General features: G+C 38.3%; 1 protein-coding gene across 4 annotated transcripts in view; it reads right to left on the reverse strand.

Moving 5' to 3' along the window:
* The window catches only part of pcxa (pyruvate carboxylase a), a 596,757-nt gene that overhangs the window by 461,656 nt on the left and 113,211 nt on the right, over window positions 1-21,890 (reverse strand). For all 4 annotated transcript variants that reach the window (XM_039769066.1, XM_039769065.1, XM_039769063.1 and 1 more), the window contains exon 8: window positions 8,285-8,447. In XM_039769066.1, coding sequence (XP_039625000.1) covers window positions 8,285-8,447 — 163 coding nt within the window. The remainder of the gene's footprint in view (window positions 1-8,284; window positions 8,448-21,890) is intronic.

Consider the following 21,890-nt stretch of genomic DNA (forward strand, 5'->3'; position numbering starts at 1 on the left):
TGCATTTTACAGCATACTAAAAAGGAAATTTATTCAGCTATTTAAAAGCATGCCTTCCTTACCTTCCCACTGTATACATCAGCAAAATAAAACTTTCAAAAATGGTCCAGGTGGGCAGCTGCAACACATAGCTTGCTCTACTTTTTGAGTCATTGACTTGGTCAGAAACATTTTCATTCAAATTGCCTGCAGCCCATACACATCTTGTACAACAATATGGATAGAACTAGACATCAACACAGGCTTTAGACACTACAGCAGGCATGGACCAGTCTCTTTAATATGTAGTTACAACAATGAGCAGTTGGTGCAAATCCCATAACTTGGTGAACCGTATCTTAACTTTAACGCATTATATACATTGGTGACAAGTAGCTTGATTTAACCATGTGTTTGAGAATTTTCCTTAACTTTACCCGTCATAAGGTAATCTTTTGTCATTGGCATTGCACCTTTTCTGGCTGTTTCAACAGTAAATGTACAGTAATAGGAAAAGGAATAAACCTAGTGTATCATGTTGTGTAGTTGAAGCAACAAAATGTCACTGCAAGCGCTATTACATTCCTTTTGCAAACGCTGACTGGTAGCCTCAGCAGAATCGAAGATATATAGGTGACCGTATTGTGGTGATGTGTCAGGATTGTTATATAAAGGAGAGACCTGGTGATAAATTTGACCGTGGATTCTGAAAGCATACGGTCCTTTTCCAGATGGTTGAGCGATGTGTGCGCCCATTGACGCGAAAGCTAAAGCGGAGTTGTATTCCCGGATATAATCACAGTAATTTTGGGACAGCGGGTTATTGCCAGTCAAGAGGTCTTCCAATAAAAGAGGGGGCTTGGATAGCGGTGGCAAAGACACCTTGCCGGCATGACAACACTTAGTGTAATGTCCGGATTTGTTGACCTCTGCTGGACAATGAAGAGCATTGCAAGAAGCACATAGTGCGGTAGGTAGGTAGGCCAATGTTATGTTCTTGGACGTGAAAGGCTGTACCTTCTTGAAAAGCTGCAGAAAAGTGAATGCGATGTTTGTGCATGAAGGGAATTGGAATGAGTTGTGTCGAGGCATTGCTAGCAATGTTCACATTGCATAATTCGTTCTGTGGAGAGTGTTTTTAAATGCATGTTGAGAAATCTCTGCACTCGGAACGATTTTGAACAAATCGTGCATTCAAAGATCTTTTTGGAATGCGTTAGTTCAGTGGAGTGGGTGTGTAAATGTGCTTTGAGATATTTCTGTCGTGTGAAGGTTTTGCAGCAGTGTTGACACTGAAAAGAATTCATCAGGGAATGTGTTTTGGGATGGTTAGTAAGGTATCTGCATGCGTGAAAGTGCTTGTCGCAAATTTTGCATACAAATCTTTGCGTTGAATGGATCTGCATATGGTTGTGGAGATCCATCTCACTTGTGAAGTCCTCGTTACAAAATGTGCAATTGAAGGTGAGAATGGAATGAGTTCGTAAGTGTTTTTTGAGAGCGCGAGTTGTCTCGAAGCATTGTTGGCAATGTTCACATTGCATCATTCGGTTAGTGTTGTGTTTTTTCAAATGTGCGTTCAGATATCTGTGCACTCTGAAGCTTTTAGAACAAAAGGTGCATTGAAAGTCCTGTGTGGAATGCGCGTGTTCAGGGGAGGGTGTTTTAAAATGTTTTTCAGGAAGAGGAGAGTGGGCAGGTGACGTCACATTAGTGTGGCGAGCAAGTGGGTGTGTCACCAGAAGGTTATCACGTGGGTATTTGAGAGGCATGAGAACCTTGTAATGCCCATGATCCAAAGGACCGCTAAAGAGCAGGGATATGAAGAGACGCTGGGCCGGATTGTAAACTCGAGGAGAGGCATGAGGACGTTCTTGGAAGTAAATGCTGATAGTAGCTGGAAGGATTTGGGACATTGCCACAATTTCTGCCTCGCTGCCATAGACTCCAGACATATTCATGTAATCAGCGTATTGTTGAGCAGACTGTATAACAATGCCTCTGAGACTAAGAACAATGGACACCACGTCACCGAAGTTATCCCAATGTTGGCAAACAAAGGCCATGTTACGAAGTTTGAGAGCAACAGCTTCGTCAATGACATTTCTCCAAAACAAACCCGACTGACAGAAACAAACAAACAGTTACCTGAAGCAGGAATTTCTATAACATTGAAAGAAGTGTTGTTTCCATGAAATACATTTGAGGCGGTAGCCCTGGAGGGCAAAAGAATAGTTAACGTGGCTCAAGCTGGGTGTGGACCGCAGCAAAGACCAAAGTGAATGAGTATGTGTTTGATGAACTGTTTGATTTGGCGGGCAGTGGTCTGAGGTGCGTTCCTGAGCGCGTGGGAGGAGGGGTAGTTCCTGGGCGGGGCTTCGTTGTTCCTGTGACATGGTTTTTCATGGTGGACGCGGTCGGGTGTCGAAACCGAAAAGAATAATGAAAAGTCAATGTAGCTTAGCCGTTCATGTGGACTCCTAGCACAGACGAAAGGAGCTAACTGGGTGGTCGGTGAGTTTTTGCGTAAGGGCACATGGGCAGGCAGTGTGAATGCCTAGAGAGCGAGAGTAGAAGCGGGCCGGTGAAAAAGGAGTGTTAGTAGGCAGGGAAACGTCTTCCATATTTCTGCAGGAGCATCTAAGACGACACATGTTTGTCGCGGATGCGAATTGCTGTATGTAGCGTGTAAAAAACAGTTTGCTATGGTGCATGCGGTCGTGCGTCGTAACCAAAAACTCGTTTTTAAAGACTGCTTACTTCATTGTGTTTTAACCTCAGTTGTAAAGGATTGTTTTAAAGATCCCATGGGATACCCCTCGCAAACCATTTTATACGCTGCATATGGCGATTTACCTCCGCAAGAAACATGCCTTTATGAACAGTCAACGTGCAGGTACATGTGGCCTCTACGACAGACGAATATAAATGACGCCATTCTTTCTGTGTCGTCGCGTCCGAGTTGGTGGGCGTGGCTCTGCAAGTTCTCGTCTTATCCAATGGTCTTGGTGGGCGTGGCTCCTTCCTGCGTGCGCCATTGGTGTCTTACTTGTACGCGGCTCAGTGAATCCACGCCCCTTCCGGCATGCTTTCCATGGTTGTCTTGCCTTAGTGAATTCTCTCTCTATATATATATATATATTTATATTGGCATTATGTATGTTATATTTTATATTATATCCACTGTGTCAGGTATGGTTTAATTTGTGTACAGTTATAATGATTTGGGTTGAAACAACATAACAGGAGTATGTGACTTCACGAAATGAATGAGCGCTTATTGAGTGGTTTCCTTAGTTAAGCTTGTTGCTTGCTTGGACCATTCATGTGACACACAGATGGATCAAATCTATTTACCAATGGGCACCTTAGTGTATGAAGTCTATGTCCAGCAGACCACTAGAATGCTTAAATTCCCAGTAAAAAAAAAATAAAAATGGTTTCCGCATAACACCCGAATGCACTATACCATGCCTTCACATTGACAGCTGCTCTGTATTCCTCTGCATTAAAATTAGTTTAATCTACTTTCTTGCAAACTTATAATAACCTAAACAATAACTTTAATCACTTGTGTGGACAAACACAGCAGATAATTATTAAAATTATCTAGGCAGTGATCTTTGTCTCTGAGCCAAAGTGCCACACCAGAACACCTATCTGTATTTATTCGTATACATATTTCAAATGGGCATCCTACAACAGAAAATAAGGAACATACTCTGAAAAAGCTTATAAATAAAACAGACTGGTAAATAAAATACCAAAGCATTTTACCGGGCCAGCATGCTTTGAAAGAATAATTGTGTAGTAAGTGTTTTCTTTCTGCAGTATTCTGTTATAAAATTCAATGTCTCAGTATGAAACAAAAATGGTAAAGACTTTAAAAATGAGATGGGTTTACAAATACAGGGCAAGAGAGCATTAAAATTTGATTTTCACAATTATAAATCACAACACAACATAATTTATGCTGTCAATCTAAAATTAAGTCTTGCATTTCAAACCAATTGACTGTAACAGAGGACCACAGGGAAATGCAACAGAATAGTGGCAGTGGGTGCAAGGCTTAAGTTAAACCCAAACCAGGTTCCAATCCATTGCACAATAACTGCAAATTGGGCCAGTTTTTGGCATTTATACAAACTAGAGAGATGTATAATGTGGGATTACACGCACAGAACGTGTACTGCTTTCTCATACAGGACAACACATTGCAAAACCACACCATCCATCCATCCACTATCTATATCTATATGCACAAGTTTATGGCTCTGTGACTGGAAGTGACCTTGATCTAATCACCAGAGGTTACACCCTGCTTCAAAATGAGCTGTATTATCTCTGTTGTCTCATTTAGGGGAGCTAAAGACTAACAATAACTTTTGTTCTTTGAATCATAAAAGCTGTTGGGAAGCCAAAAAGCACACAATGCACTGATTGGAGAAGCTGAAATTCTCTGTTCTTTGGGTCAAGAGAAAGCAGACAAGCCACTCTTTGGAGTGAGAAGCCATCTGCTCTCAGCAGAGCAAGGACCTTACTAATTTTCACTGGCCTGAAACCTACTCTCCATAAAGCCTTGGAGCTGGACACACTGTCATTCGCACAGAGTTTCGCTTGGCAGAGTGGATCTTAGAGCTACAGTACTTCAGAGTCCAGTGTGAGAAGACTGAGAAACATTACTTCAAAAAGGGAATTTCACAATTTACACTTTTGTGCCAAAAAGAGTAATGAATTTCTCTGTGAAGCTGCAGAATGCACAGCATAGAGTCTAACAGCGAGCTGAGAAAGGCAGCACACCACAGACAAAGGGCCACGTAAGAAAAGAAACTGTACTCCAGTGCAACAAGAATTCTCCACTTGAAACTGAAGCAACAACAAACTCCTCCATACAACAGACACCAACCTTAAACACATGGTACTGTAAAATGATTTTATGCCAAGATAAATTAGAATTCTAAATAGCTAGTAAACAGCCAAGCTCTTCCATGATGTATGCTCATCAGTCTCACCGGTTTTGCATCCTGCCTTCTGTCAATACATAGGCAGTTACGTCTCTATAATCATCGCATTTACCAATAAGTTTTATTACGCTGTTGCCTAAAATGAGTGTGCTTCAGTTATCTTAACGCAAGTCTACTGAAAGGAGATGCCCTTCTACAGAGAAATATAAAGGAAAGAGGGAGTTTTACCAAATTTAATTACCTCCACTGCAAAAGGTAAAACTGATAACACATCTAACAGATTAAAATTTCCAAGTGCCTATGAAGTTTTGTGGCACAAAAGAACTATTTGGCAGCATACAATTATAACATACAATGCACTGTGCATCAGAAGCACCATTATTTCCAACACAGGTTAGCCCAAAATTTAAAAACTGTCACCATACTTTCATTTTGGTCTGTTATTAGCTGACCCCTGTTTCTTCGTTGTGGAGTTTTAAGGAATAAAAACATGGCAATTGGTTTTCTTGCCTATAAGGGAGGAAGTGGCCATATATATTGTTTAATACTCAACTGTATACATTCTATTAGAAGTATTTGCTTCTTGTTATAAAGTTTTTCTTATCCAAAAAAAAAATTTGTAAAAAACACAGAAAGAGTACTAAACTGCCACAAATCATTTGGATGTTATTCTCAGAAAAGAAACATCTACAATGTAAGAATGACTTCAAGCAGAGCGAAAGCACTAAAAAGCCATCGAATTAAAACAAGTTCCATTATCGGTAGGGATTGGCATTTAATGGAACTTGCAGACTAGACAGAAGCAAATGGAATCTAGTTAAAGAAGGATAAAAGTTAAGGACTATGGATAGTAAGCAAAGAATTACAACAGGCACAACCTGCAAAAATATGGGTTCCTAAACTGCGTTTACGATAAGGTAAACAAATCAATACAAGCAAAGACCATTTTTGTATGATCTTCCTCTGATTGATAGTTGCCAAACATTCTATTCTATTGAACTCTTGCTAGGTTTATTTGTGAGACATAAGACTCCATGTGACAAATTCACACCAAAAGCCACCTTCATAGGGGGAAAAAAAAAAAAACACACAACAACAACATACTGCAGCATCAAAAGCATTACAGGGTCTGATGGAATCAGCCCAAAGATGGAAGAAAAAAAAAAAACCTACACATGTATACATACACACACCCCCCAGCCAGATCTGTGTGGTCCTTCAGGATCCGTCTCCTTCCTCAAGTTTGCAGAAGGTTTCCCCAACTGTAGGAATACATCCTGTGTGGTCCCCGGTAATAAAGAAAAATCATTCAAGTGATCCCAAGCACTTTAGACCAGTTGCTCATACTTCATACATGAAGACATTTTAGACACTGGTCCCAAAACAGCTCCGATCCCTGTTTCAGTACTTTTGATCCTCTGCAGTTTGTCAGGGCACATTTAGGTATGGAGGATGCTCTGATCCATATGCTCTACAGAGCCCACTTCCATTTGGACAAAGCCAGCACCTACAGTCAGGATAATAGTCCGATTTTTCCAGTGCCTTTAACACCATTCTCTCTCTCAGTGACTGGGGAAAAAGCTGAAGGATTTGTATTTTGATGGCCGCATAATCTCCTGGATCATGGACTACCTGACCTACAAACAGCAGTTTGCGAGGCAAAAGAATTAGGAGTCACAAATAGGGTGTAATACTAGAGCACCTCAGAGAATTATGTAGAGTGTAAACTGGAAGGGAGACAATGCAACAGACTTCCAGTACAAGACAAATAAGTAAGAATCAGAAATTTAAAATAGTTGCTTTTGTTGGCAAAAAGTGAGAAAAATGTGTCAGGATACACCTTCCCAAACCACAGAAAATAGTAAGTAAATAAATGAAATTTGCTTGACTTATAGCATAGTTTTCAGCAATCACTTCAGGTAGTTTCACTTTAACGGTTTTCAAACAATAAAAATTTTGAAAAACGATTATGAAATCCAGGAAGCTCTGGGGTCTGGTACCCTACACAGCTCTCTTTAGTTGACTTGACACTGAAAAAATACACTATGTGCTCATCAGTAACAAGTACAGTTGAGTGTGCTATAATATAATGTGACTGTGCATGGGGTAAATAAATTGCCATATTGATAATATTTGATCTTAAAATTTGCATTTGTTCACTTCTCATTATAACACAGGAACATTTATGGCAAGATAAGCTAAAGACAAAGTAGATCTACCACAGAGCTAGGAAGACTGAAAAAACAAACACACAAAAATAACATTTGATCAAATTATTCAAATATGGCACAGAATGTCTTGTAGAAACCAATGCAAAACCAGTTTGTAAAATTTCCAAGTACATCAACGGTAATTGTGATATTTTTAGCAAACCTGGTTCTGCTTGCATTTAATACTATATATCTAGGCTCAAATCAGTCACGTCTGTTTCCTGTGCTTCAACCTTTTGTACATACCACATTAAGTAAAAGTAGAGGGGTTTTGCAATCAGGCAGCAATTAAAAACTCTTGCAAAGCATTAACCACGGATACACTAAAAAAGTGAAAGGTGTCCGGAAAGGGAATCTCTTGATGAGCATCAGATACCCCAACAATAGCACACTTGCTAGTTAACCATTCAGATTTCACTTCTCATAACAAACAGTGCCAGAGTTGCCTCACCTGCAAAGATGGAAGTCTCGCTAATCAACAGAAATTAAGGGCTTGTGTACCTTTCAGTAAGTGCGGCTATCAGAAGGCAAGTTACTACAGCGCTGTGAGAGGTTACTCTCATTCATCTTCAGGTGATTTGTGCATGTCCCTAGTAACAGAAGTGATTGAAGACTTGGCCAAGTATTTCAACCAGAAAGCTTTAATGGACACATGGTTTCAGAGACACTGGTAGTCAGAGCAGGTCATAGAAAAGGCTCAACTAATAAAGAAGAATTGTGGGTTTCTATTTTATAACCACTTATGCCTTCTGGGGAAAATAAAAATGCACAATTCATTTTCAGAGTTAAGGAAGAACACAGACATGCCTCCTAACTCCAGGTTACACACGTGTGGCAATGTTACAACTGAGCACTGTGCTTTCCACTCCTATTAGCTGAAGTAGATTAAATAAGACCAAAGCAATTTAAATTTTACAAAAAGCCAGACAACCTCAATCTTTACTATGAATTTCCTTCTTTGGTTGAGGCCCAATTACTAAAATGAATGATTATGGGTACATTTAACTGTATGTATGTATGTTAAAAGTAAGGAAACAAATAGTTTTAGGGAGCTTATGGGTCATCAATAATAATAAATTTAGGTAAATAAAAGAATCCCTGTAATCATTAGTGTCCAGTTACTTTTCCTACCTCAATGCGACCAGTGTCTGGCTGGAACCCCCGGGCTGGATCCTCTGTTGTCACACGGCACTGAATAGCACAGCCATTGATACGAATGTTTTCCTGTTTAAGCCCCAAGTCTGGTAAACTTTTTCCTTCTGCCACATGAATTTGGGCATGAACCAAATCCACACTAAAAGAAATGAATACAATTTTAAAAAGGTTTTCAGCAAAAAAGTTAAGGGATTTGTGTAGCACCTGAAAGAGTGGACCTTCATTAAAGGTTTTAGAACACACAAAATTCTTTGTTAATAAAAACACATACATAAACATTATCAAACTTATTTACGTAGTGTAATATGTTAAATACAAAATGTTAAGTACTTTCCAAAGTTAATTTCCAAAAGAAATTGAATCTGAATGAAATACATTACACAGGATTTTACCAGTCATTTACATTTAGGTTTAAAGATAAAGCTGCAATTTAGCACTCCACTGGTGTGCAAATTCCATGCAATCAAATGTTAACTTCAGTTAAGAATCTTACATTGGAAAAAAGAAATAGATAACGTTGGGGAACAAAAGAAAGCAGGATATAGAAGAAGAACTAGCATCTTTTACCAGGAATGAACAGTGGAATAAGTGTACAATTTTATACGGAATTAAACCCAGTAATGAGAGGAAGCCGAGTGGAATGGTGAGGATGCATAGAGTAGAGTTGGCGAAGGTGGACAAGTTTAAAAATACTTGGGATCAACAGTACAGAGAAATGGGGATTGTGGAAGAGAGGTTATATAAAAAAAAAAATAAAAAAAAGTGCAGGTGGAGAAGAGTGTCAAGAGTGACTCGTGACAGACCGTTATCAGGTAGAGTGAAAGGGAAGGTCTACAGGACCATAGCGAGACCAGCTAGGTTATATGGGTTAGAGACGGTGGCATTGACCAGAAAGCAGGAGACGGAGCTGGAGGTGACAGAGTTAAAGATGTTAAGATCTGCATTGGGTATGACGAGGATGGACAGGATTAGAAAAGAGTACATTAGAGGGTCAGCACAAATTGGGATGGTTGGAAGACAAAGTCAGTGAGGCGAGATTGAGTTGGTTTGGACATGTGCAGAGGAGAGATGCCGAGTATATTGGGAGAAGGATGTGAAGGATAGAGCTGCCAGGTAAGAGGAAAAGACGGAGGCCTAAGAGGAGGTTTATGGATGTGGTGAGAGAAGACATGCAGGTGATGGGTTTCATAGAACAAGATACAGAGGACAGAAAGATATGGAAAAAGATGATCCGAGGTGGCAACCCCTAATGGAGCAGCCAAAAGAATTAGAATTAAGACAACTGTCAAAATGAATATTTTATAATGAGCAAAAAAAAAAAAAACAACACTATGTAGTACTTATTCTTTAGCATTATAGCAGTCCTAAACACACAGACAGAAGAATGAAGAAAAAAGTTATACAAATAAAACATTAGGGCACTGCCTTTAGCATACATCAGTGATTTTTTTTTTTTTTTTATTATTTAATTTCAAATGTAGCACTAATATATGCACCATCAATAGGAAACAAAAGGAAGCTTAATGTTTACATGACAAACCCATCCAACAAGTAACAAAATAAAATTAATGACAATGAGCTGGAGTAATTAGTTGAGGCAAAACAGATGCTACTCCTTTCAGAAGATTTATCATAATTACCTTTTAATTGTCATGGTATTGCACACAGCCCATCAGCTGCAATGCTGCACACAAGCGGCAATATTCCTTATGAGCGAGAGCAATAAAATTTAGGGCAGAAAATTGTGAACCTCAGAAGTTCAAGTTTACATGCATGATCAGCTATTCAAGCAGTTAACAAACATTTGGAGTAGTACACATACAGTAATCAGACAGATTAAAAGGAGAAACAAAGCTACTATAATCATTTTCATGCCACCTCATTTCCAAGTGATTGCAATCGTGAAACAGATTCTTAACTATTATCACTTCATTAACATGTCAACTCAGAAGAAAACAAATTGTCCCATACTAGAGTCAAACTTCATAAAACATCCTGAAATGTTATGCTTGGGGTTTATATACAAAGGATTAGTATGTGTTTTTTTTATAATTTGGTATTAATCTCAAAATCTTTACTAGCAAATTAAACCAAAAAGTACACCATCAAAAACCATCTGTACTGATGTCTTACAAGATTTGCTTTAATCAGTTACTATGCTCAAAACTTTATGAATCTGAAATACTAAAACCTACTTCAGTAACAAAGTGCAAAATGCAGTACAAGGATTTTTTGATTGTTCATAGATTCTACACATTACCATGTATGTTGGACTTGGCCCTGCTGAGCTATATTAATTGGCAACTGATTACGTTGCTGATAGATGTTACTTTGCTGATGACATGAACCGAACGATAAAACATAATACATAACACATTTACCCTTGGCACTTGTATCCATTTCTGTATAAAACAGGCTATTAACATGTCCTTAGGAGAGCAAATCAAATTATAAAAATTTTCCCTTGGAATATATAAATTTGAAATCTGACAATTTCCTCTATTATGGATTCCAAAATGGTGTACCATTTCATATGCTTTATGCCTTTTTACTGATAGTGACTCCCCAAAGAAGTGTTCTGTGGAATATTAGGAGATGACGAGAGAGGTATAGCTATTGCTATAACCGTTACAGTTTTCGTCAAAGCTACTAAGTGTGCTGCACTCAGTCTGTATGCATGAAAACTGTCAAGACTGGTGGGATAACATTCTGCTTGGACTGTTCAATGACCACAACCAGTCTCTGTATGAATCACCTCGATTTTTTTTTTTAGATTTGTGAAAGACCACGGCTTCTGCTGAGAAGACATGCAATTTTTTAAAAATGTATACCTGTGGAAAAGAATTCTGAAGGTGTTACTGTGTCTTGCCACAAGCACTGGCTTTACCAACTTACCCAAGTTTAGTAGAATAAGCAAACCATTCGTAAGCCAGTATATTTAATGTATGTTGTACTCTGTGATAGGCTTTGTGGGGGAAATCCAGTACATCAGTCTACCACAACAGAAACACTATGAAACTGAAATAAAATATGGCTATCCTCAGTGCAGCATAGAAATCTATGGGTTGCACATCCTCATCACCATCCCTAAAGGAATTTCACACAGATTATCACCACCAAAAAGACACACCATTTAAATTTTTCTGTAGGAAGCAACTGATCAGCACAGTCATTGGTAAGTTGCTGTTTGGGATGAGCTGAAAGCTGAGGTTTGTGGCTTTATATACTGTACACACAGTATTAAAAAAAAAAATATATCAAAAACACACAACCCACACTGCTTTAAAATGACACCTGAGGGAATGCATAAAGTAACAACATTTAAACAGCTGTGGTATGAAAGTTCCCAGCTTATATTTTGTGCTTATTTTAAAACCAAATCTGGAAAAATGACACTTGGTGAGATAAGCAATTAGCGCTTGTGCTAGTAATATTGGCAAAACTGGCACAGTCCCTGGCATGGCATACACACAAACAACCATGCAAACTGGTCATTTGTGAATTTTTCTCAACACTCTTCCTGCTTAATCAACAGATAACTTTCATTAACTCTTTTGGCTTACTGCGTTTATTTGCGGTGAAGCCATAGAATTGCAAACTGGTGAGGTTCTTCTTGGCCAAACTGGTGAGATTCTTTTTAGCCACCAGATTTGTTCATTTCTGCTACTGCATTTTAAAAGTACTTTCATGCCTTGTCATGGTGCATGGATATTAACAAGGAGAACCTATGGGCAAACTGAAAATTACAATTGTTGAACCGCAAAATGGAATTACTCTTTAAAAATTGTGAAACCACACTGTGGCAATAGCTGGGAAGACATGCAGAGATTAAGTCAGTCTAAGTAAAATACATTAAAACTTTTTAAAGTTCAATCATCTTAATAGTTTTTATTATGAATGAGCTGGAACTATTAGTAACACTGGCTAAACTTGTGAAGATGGGAAATTCTGGCCATGGAATGCTGCAACAGTCACCTAATTTATAATTTGAAAGACGATTCTGGTTAATTACATCCTTGTAACAAGATAAAAAAAATAAAATGTTGAATAAGACTGGTCTCTCTCAAATCCTTAAACTGGTTTTCTTTAATATTCAAAAGTAAGTATTTTATTATAAATATTAATGTGCAACTGTTTCCATGTTACTGCAATTAACTAATTAACAGAATCCTTTGGAAAATCCACAAGTAAGCTATAATGAAGAAAAAAATAAGTTGAGTTAATCTCATTAAATTTGCATACACAAAAATCTTAATTTTAAAAGATGGATACACTAAAAAAGTACTAAAATTGTTTAATAGCCCTAGACTAAACAAGGATAAAACTGGTTTATTGACAAGCAAGATTACGGAAGCCGATTACTTGGAAAATCTTGAAATAGCTGTCGATCCTGACAACCCTGGCCATAATAAGCATGGCACAACAGCACTTCAGCCATGCAACACTTGACTCCTCTTATCTCCATGTCATATTCACATATGACTATTCGCCAACCTCCAGATTCCTCTCCATGCTAATGTTAGGATAGATAAGCATATCCTATACCACTTAATGCAGCCCAAATCTGAAGAACCTGGAATACCAATAGATTTTTTTCCCTATTTTAACATTTAAATTATTAGTACATGTTACTCATACAAATGCCTATTCTAAATTTAAAATACTCAAGAAAAAAAATGACAAGAAAACTTCTTCAAACAAAAGCCATATAAAACGTATACTGATGCTGAAGGTTGGGAGCATGCGCTTAAGTGCTAATGCAAACAGCAGTGACTCATGGTTCCAAGATAGCTACAACTGTAATGTTGATCATTACTGTGTTTGCAATTTTAAAAAGGGGGAGAATAAAATTCTAGAGAACATTTCAAAGTCATAAAAAAAATCCAATTTACAGTATACTGTATGGCATATTAGGAAATGTAAGTTATGTGCACTTAAATGTGTACAACAGAATAGCAGACAATTTTTCCATGGGTGTTCCCATTAAGTAGTCATGGATCAGGGGTGCAATACTCCAGTGCTGGAGCTCCGCTGTGGGTGTAGGTTTTTATTCCAGACAGTTTCGTAATTAAAAGCCAGGCGTCGCTGATAATGTCAGTGCTTTCATTCTTCCAAAACAAATCTTTAACATACTGTAGACTTTTCATTTTTCAGAACGTATTTGTACCTCTTGGTCCTTCCCTTCTCTCATTTATTTCATATCATTGCATTATTGCTTACTATAATCATTGCAAACAGAGCAAAACAGTTCAATTCCTTTCAGACGGCAATAGTGTCAGTCACTCCTAATCCATTAACAGCTGTGCTTGGTGTACTCCCAGATGGGCTTAAAGTGGAGAAGGACAAAAACTAAAATTACCTTTACTTCACTATTAGCACAGAGACTTATCCTGCTCAACTAGAAGAATCCTATCCCACCTCTTAAGTCAACAGGTAACTGATGTTATATACCAATTGAAAAAGAGGGGGGGTAGGGGGGAAATCAAATTCTCATCTAGAAGATCTGATCAAAACCTTTTAAAAGATGGCAGGATCTTAACATTTTAGAATAAGCATTTATGTTGGGGAAAAGGATTCTCTTCTCACATTTATTGGGGCACAAAGCAGGGAATATAAAGAAGTACTGCAGGATTTTATTTCTATTGCAGACCAATGTATGTTCATCTATTTCTGGCCAGGTTTTTATAGCTTGTATGTTTGCTGCCCAGTAATAAAACTGAAAGTTAGGTAGAGCTATGCCACATTCTGCCTTAGGTCTTTGTAGGGTCGCTCTTTGGATACTTGGATGTTTTGATAATAAATGAGGTTATGGTTGAATCTATTTGCTTAAAAATGATTTATTAATGTATATTGGAATGTTTTGAAATAAAGAGAATGTTAATTCTTCCAGCTAGATTCAAATGAAGGGCTGACCATTTATGCAAATCTTGCTTAAATTTTTTTCAGATGGTGAAATTTTGTTGATAAAGAGCTTTATGTTTACTTGTGACATTTACCTCTAGGTATTTAAACTGATCTGCAATGATAAAAGGGAAGGTGTCCAATCTAATATTTTATGCTTGACAATTCACTGGAAAGAGCATACTTTTATTCAAATTAATTCTGAGACCAGAGATCTTTTGAAATTCTGTAAGCGCTATTAAGACTGCAGGCACAGCATTTTCTGGGTCTGATACATACAGTACCATATCATCTGCATGTAGAGAATTTTTCTGTTCAAGTCCTTCTCCGATAATCCTCTTTATCTGATAAGCATTTCGACAGTGAACTGCCAGTGGTTCAATGGCGATTGCAAATAGCAGTGGTGACAAAGGGCATCCTTGTCAGGTACCACATTCTAGTTTAAAGTAGTCTGAACACATGTTAATACAAATTGAAGCTTCTGGATTGGTATACAGTAGTTTGATCCATGCACAAATGTTCAGGCCAAACCCAAATTTCTCTAATGTATTGAAAAGGTAGTTCCATTCAATCATGTCAAATACTTTTTCTGCATCTAATGATACTACAGTAATCCCTCCTCGATAGCGGGGGTTGCATTCCAGAACGCCCCGCAAAAAGGTGAAAATCCGCAAAATAAAAACCATAGGTTTATATGGTTATTTTTATGTATTTTAAGCCCTTATAAAAACTCCCACACTCTTACAAACATTTCCCGTACAGTTATACAGCATAAACCCTTTGTATTCTCTTAGATATTAGGTAAGATTCATTGAAATTACGTATGTAAACACACTGTTTATATACTGTAAAATCTAAATATTATTTTAAAGATATCGAGCGTCTCCGATATCACATATGTTACAGCCATGATGACAGACAGGCCACCAGCAATATGTACAATGCAAGAAAAATTGTATACAGTAAATGTGTGTACAGTGACACTAACCGTACGTACATGTACTAAGTACTGTACATAGGCAATTAATTATGGTTACTCACTACAATGACACAAAGACTTGTCTGAAAACAATGAGTTTAGTTTTACTGCACAACAAAGGAGAGTGTCACAGCTCTTCTAAAGGAGCCTCTTCAGGCGACTGTGTAGCACCGCCGTTGTTGTTCTTCCAGCAGTCTTCAATCTAAATCCCTAAAGCAGATTCCATCCGGACTACTGCCTTATTACATCCACTTCCAACTCATTGTGCGCCCTGCTTAAAAGGACACTGCGGCCGTAGATCTTATATTCTTTTCCTCCTTTATAAATAAACAGAATCGTGGACTCATTGATGCCATAATGGCATCCTACAGAGGTGTAGCTTTTCCCTTCCTTCAACTTATCCAAAACTTACCTTTTCGGCAATCGTTTGCATCTTTCGTTGGCACTTGGGCATGGCCCCTGAAGCAGTAGCAGGAGCAGATCGTTTTGGAGCCATAATGAAGGGCTTGACTATGCACAAAGAAACACAAAAGAGCACTTACAAAAGTTAACTCTTTACACAGTGAAACATGTTGATGCTGAATGAGCGAGATGAGACTTCCTGGTTAATCTCGCGGAATCGAATTCGGCGCTCCGTCACTGAGCCAATCAGCACACAGGAACTTAACTGCGTGCTCTGATTGGTTAGCTTCTCAGCCATCCGCCAATAGCGTATCTTGTATGAAATCAACTGGGCAAACCAACTGAGGAAGCATGTACCAGAAGGAAAAAGACCCATTGTCCGCAGAAACCCACGAAGCAGCAAAAATATCTGCATTATATATTTATATATGCTTACATATAAGATCCGCGATAGAGTGAAGCCGCGAAAGTCGAAGTGCGATATAGCAAGAGATTACTGTATCATCTTCGGGGTGTTTGACTTTGCTGGTGAATAGAATTACATTAAACAGGTGTCGAAGATTGGAAGCTAAGTGTCAGCCTTTAATAAATCCAGTTTGATCTTGATATTACCGAAGGCAGCACTTTCTCCATCCTTCTAGCTAGGACTAGAGTATCTTAATATTATTCAGAAGTGAAATTGGTCTGTATGATGCACATTATAAGTTCTTATTTTGTTTGGGAAAGACAGCGATTAATGCTTGGCGAAAAGTTTGAGGTAGAATTTGACTGTCTCTAGCTTCTGTAAAAGTTGCTAATAGGGGAGCTAGCGGAGTGGAGTATTTATTATAAAATTCTACAGGGTAGCCATCAGGCGCTGCTGCCTTCCTGCTTTGAAGTGATTTTATAGCATCTAGTAATTCTGATAGCGCCAGAGATTTATCCAGTTCCCTTGCACTAAAAGTATCTATTTGTGGTATCAGTAATGTATCCAGAAATGCATTCGATTGTGCGTGGTCTTCATTAAACTCAGTAAAATATAAGGACTTCTAGTAGTCTCTAAATGTGTGCATTATATTTTTATGGTCAATGATTTTATCTCCAATCGTGTTGGCGATTTCTGGGAGTGCAGTGTGAACTACTTGCTTGTGGATTTGCTGAGCTAAGAGCTTATTAGCTTTCTCTCCATGTTCATAGTAATAATGTCTTGATTTAAAAATGAGTTCATTTTCTTTGGTTGTTAAGAGGTTGAGCTCTGAATGCAGAGCCTGCCTTTTCCTATGAAGAGCTTCACTTGGCACCTGGCATGTTCTTCATCTGTTCTAGTAATTTCGCTGGTTAGCTCTGATACCGCCTTGGTTTCTAATTTATTTCTGTGGGAAAGACATGAAATAATCTGTCCTTTTAAGGCCTTTAGAATTTCCCAGAGAATTCCTGCAGAGACCTCTGAGGATGCATTAGTCTCTTGGAAGAGACTGAATTTGTTTGGATATGAATTCTATACAGTTCTCGTCTGCTAAAAGAAGTGGATTAAGACGTCATATGCGAGATGAGTGTGTGGGGCATAATGATTTTAGCTCTAAGATCAGAGGGGAATGGTCAGAAATAATGGCATCGTACTTGCAAGATTTAATTGTAGGCAAGAAATCATCATCTATAAAGAAATCAATTCTTGAGTAGCAATGATGCACTGGTGAGTACAAGGAATACGTTTTTAATTTTGGGTTTAGAAGCCTCCAGGGGTCCGATAGGTTGTGGACAGTTAAAAACTGTGCAATTGTCTTTGCAGTGTTGGATGTCATTCCCCCTGTGACAGGAGACCTATCTAAGAGTGGATTTAACACACAATTAAAGTCCCCAGCCATTATAAATTATGAGTGTTCACATTGGGAATGGACGCAAATACATTTTGCATGAATTCCCTATCATCGACATTGGGTGCATAAAAATTTATCAAAATCACTTTACAGTTAAAAAAAAAATTGCCCATGAGAATTCCCACACCTCTAGGTTTTCTTTGCAAAGTCGGAATGGAACATTTGGCCTGTCCAGTCTTTTTTGCAGCTGGAACTGATCCTTGCTTAGGAAATGGGTCTCCTGTAAAAATACTATTTTAGCATTTAAACCTGTTAAGTGAGAGAATACTTTTTAATTTGTGATTCAGGCCTTTAACATTCCAGCTCACAAAGTTAACTGCCCCATCATGGAGACATTGATTCTACGTTTTATGTCATTTTGTAGTCTTTACTGGAAGTGAGACAGCTTTAACCTTAATTTCCAATTTTCCCATGAGTTATTGCCATGCAGCCGATTGTTACGTTGGAAGTTATAATTATAAAGGATTAAAAAGGATAGATTAGATATAGCTTGCTCTCTTTCTCTCCCCCCTTATCCCCCACTCCCCTGATTTTGCCACCCCACGTGAAGCTGGACCCCACTTCAAAAAGTCCCAGTCTTCTGTCATACCTAGAGACGGAGCACATCCAAAACAAAACAAGCCCCCCAGCAACAGCATTTGAGGATTAAAAAGTAGGGATATCTATTGCTGATAAAGTCTAAATACTATAAGCATAAAATATAATCAACAGTCTTGAAATATTAAGACAGTAAACCCAGGAAATGGTGTTAAAAAGTGGCCCTGGATAAGCATAGTAAACCCTAATGCAATAACAATAATAAACCAAGGGTATGATGTTAAACAAACAAACAGTCTCCTTTAGAATAGTTAACAACAAAAAAATTAAATAAAAAACCTACTTTAATTTCTTCCACACATATGCCTATAATTGTAATTAAAACAAACGAAAAAAGTGTCAGAGAAGAGAAAAAGGATGTATAATTATGGTACCAGTATCGTTGCAAGCAGATCAGACAGTAGGAGGAGGAGGAGGAGATGTGATATTGGTCTTGATTATCCACTATCAGTTCGGCAGGATACAAGAGGCTGTATCTGATATCGGCTTTCCGTAACCGCTGTGTAATGTTATAAAAAGCTGCATGTTTAGCAGCTGTTGAGGGTGAGAAATCAGGGAATATACGAATGTATTTTCAAATATAATCTCTTGTTTGTGTGAGAACTTCCATTACATTAAGCTTAAACTGTGATCTCTCAAAGCAGACAATTAAAGTCCTAGGTTTAGAGGTATTTGATCCACGTATGCGATAAGCTGCCGCTATCACGGTATCTGATATAAAGTCCTCTCCGATTATTTTTGAGAATAGTTCAGCTATAAAGTTTCACTGGATTTGGACTTTCACGATTCTCAGGTAGACCTTCAATTCTAATATTATTCCTTCTGCATCCATCTTCCAGAGCCACAAGTCTGACTCCGAGCTTTACGCATTCCGTATTCACAGCTGCAGCTTTTCCATCCGCATTAGATGCCAAATGTTCCACTGTTTCAATTCGAGCCATGAATGTTTACTTAAACGTCTTCCAGCTGATCAGCAAGTTCTCTCAGTTTAGACGCATTTTCCTGAATTTGTTCCTCAATTTTTCTCAGCATATCTTTAAAGACTGCATCAAAACAAATTTATATAAAAGCCATTTTTTCTTTCATATTTTTCTGAATGTCTGAGCTCACTTATGGCCGAGGCCGTGGCCAATGTTGTGATCATTTCCTTCAGTTCGGACAAATATAGTTTCAGCTTTCATGCTCCAGGGGTGAAGTGGCAACCCCCACTACAGCTGATGCTTCTGGCTCGTGAGAAGGAGATGAATGCGCGGACTGCAAGGTCATCTCTAGTTTCAAGTGATCTTCTGGAATCTGTGAGCAATCGTGACCTGCATCACTTGCACCTTCGCTCCCATTTTCACTCTCGACTGGAGATGATGCAGTGGAGCGAGATCCTGGGAAGTCTGTGCTTTCGCCTGGCTGTTCCAGGTCAGTCTCTGAAAGGCCGTACTTTGCACTTGGGCTTGATGTCTGTCTAGACTTGGGTGTAGTTTTAGGTTGCTTTTCCTTTCTTTCTGACCGCCTTTCTTGTTACTCATGTTTATATACTGTAGTAGAAACTCCTCGGGTTGGGTAAATAAAGGATACCTCAGGATAATAAGAAATAAAAGAAAAAATAAAGCCGCTGCTAACAGAGCTCCGCTTCAGACGAGACTAACTTCTCGTATTGCTTTATTATTAAGGCAGTAATACATCATAACTTGACGCCCCACCCATTACACTCACCCTGTACTATAAACAGATTTGGTCACAGACCTTTACTCCATACTAGTAAGAAAATGTTTGAAAAATTGGAAATGCATACTGTGCCACACAGAACACAACACCATAGCTTTAAATATGCAAAAAATAAGTTTTCAAACTTTTGGTAAGTGTAGAGTAGGAAGGTTTGAACACTCTTTTCACTGGTGTCCATGAATCAAACAAACATTTATATTTTCATTAACAACTGTTAGTTTAAACTGCTAGTTTAAATCCATTATATAAAAATTAGCTTAAAAAATATAATTAGACTTAGACTTATTTTAAACGTTTATGGAATACCTACAAAAATGAAAAGTATATTCTCTTAACTAAAAATCTGAAAACTGCAGAAATTAGAGATCAAGAAAATGGAGCAATTCAAATAATTCTACTATAATGATCCTGAAAATGTTATTTTGTACAATAAAAAATCACTTTACTTGAACTCTCAACTATGTACATGTGCATGTGTCTGAAGCGCCACGTTAGTCACACCTGCTTTACCTGGACACTTGTCTTATTTTTGTGCCTCAAGTTTGGTGCACAATTTCAGTCTCTCACTTCTTTCCCTCTCTGCCTCAGTCTGCACATTTTAAACAGTATCACGTCTTGTATACAACCATAAGAGTGAAGTTGTAAACAATGAATGAGCTGAATGAATTTCAATATACTGTATTTTGAATGCAATACTTTGATCATCATGACCTCGAGGAAATCCATGAATTAATGTTGACTTCAGTGTGAGATTGAGTGTCTCTGTACAGATACCCTACAATTGGACTAGCGTTCTATTGACAAGGGTTTCTCTGAATTTTCTGTAATGGATTAAGTGGTCTTAAGAATGAATACTTTAAGGAATAAATGCTGCAAATCTCTCATGGAAACCCTAGCTTACGGAGAATTTATAGCACACATTTTTATTACTCAAATACTTGAGCAAATACAAGTACAAAATTCGCTCTCTCAATGTATACCCCATATAACCAAACAAAATTCTAATTAGGATCATAACCCTTCATTTTGACAAATTATGACTTTAGTACATGAAGTTATAAAATACCAGCTTTCAGTAATCCATCATTTGCGCCAACTGCTTGTACAGTTATGTAAACATCTTTTGAAAAGTCATATTGTTCAAGAGCTAAAAGAACAGAGAGCAAGTCTCTGCTTAAACGGTTTCCATGGCAACTTAATTCACAGGCTTCCTCTTCACAATTGTGTACAAAAGCTGAGAATGTTCCAAGCTAGTAAAATGCCAATGGTATCCCAGATATGCTCCACTTCACCGCCTTTTGCTGAACAAGTGCGGATTTCATGTGAGTAAGGCAATAAAGGTTCATTAAATTGCACTGAAGTGCAATAAATGCCAAGACTTTCAGACTTTTAATATGCTGTGAAACAAGTGTTTGCTGTAAATTGCACAGAACAGATCACAATAATCTATACATACACAGTAGGTCTTAAACTGACAAATGACAAACTTAATACTTCACTATTCAGTAATCTATACTAATAAAAGGCAAAGCCCTCACTGACTCACTCATCACTAATTCTCCAACTTCCCGTGTAGGTAGAAGGCTGAAATTTGGCAGGCTCATTCCTTACAGCTTACTTACAAAAGTTGGGCAGGTTTCATTTCGAAATTGTACGTGTAATGGTCATAACTAGAAGCTATTTTTCTCCATTTACTGTAATGGAGTTGAGCTCGAAAGTCGTGGGGGGCGGAGTTTCGCGTGACATCATCACGCCTCCCACGTAATCACGCATTACGTAGAAAACCAGGAAGAGATACAAAAAGGACTGAAGAAAACATGCATTATATAATTAAGAAGGCAGCGAAACAATTAGAAGTGAGCGAGTGACATATAAAACCATATTCAGCGGCTCACGTGAACCGATGCAGTGCGCAGACAAAAAGCAGCAGTTCCAAAGAGTGCTGAACAAAAACTGAATTACACTGCTACGCTCAAATAGACAAACCACACGGCGAGGCACAATAGTAGAGGCTTCGCCTCTAGCGCCGGCTTCCGAGGTTCGATTCCCAAGAGGGGATGCACCGAGTATGTACGCGCGCTTCCCGATACATTTTAGCCTCGCATCCCCTTGGTTTGAGACGTATGAA

The sequence above is a fragment of the Polypterus senegalus genome, chromosome 11 (genome assembly GCF_016835505.1).
Source record: "Polypterus senegalus isolate Bchr_013 chromosome 11, ASM1683550v1, whole genome shotgun sequence".
Classification (NCBI taxonomy): Eukaryota; Metazoa; Chordata; class Cladistia; order Polypteriformes; family Polypteridae; genus Polypterus; species Polypterus senegalus.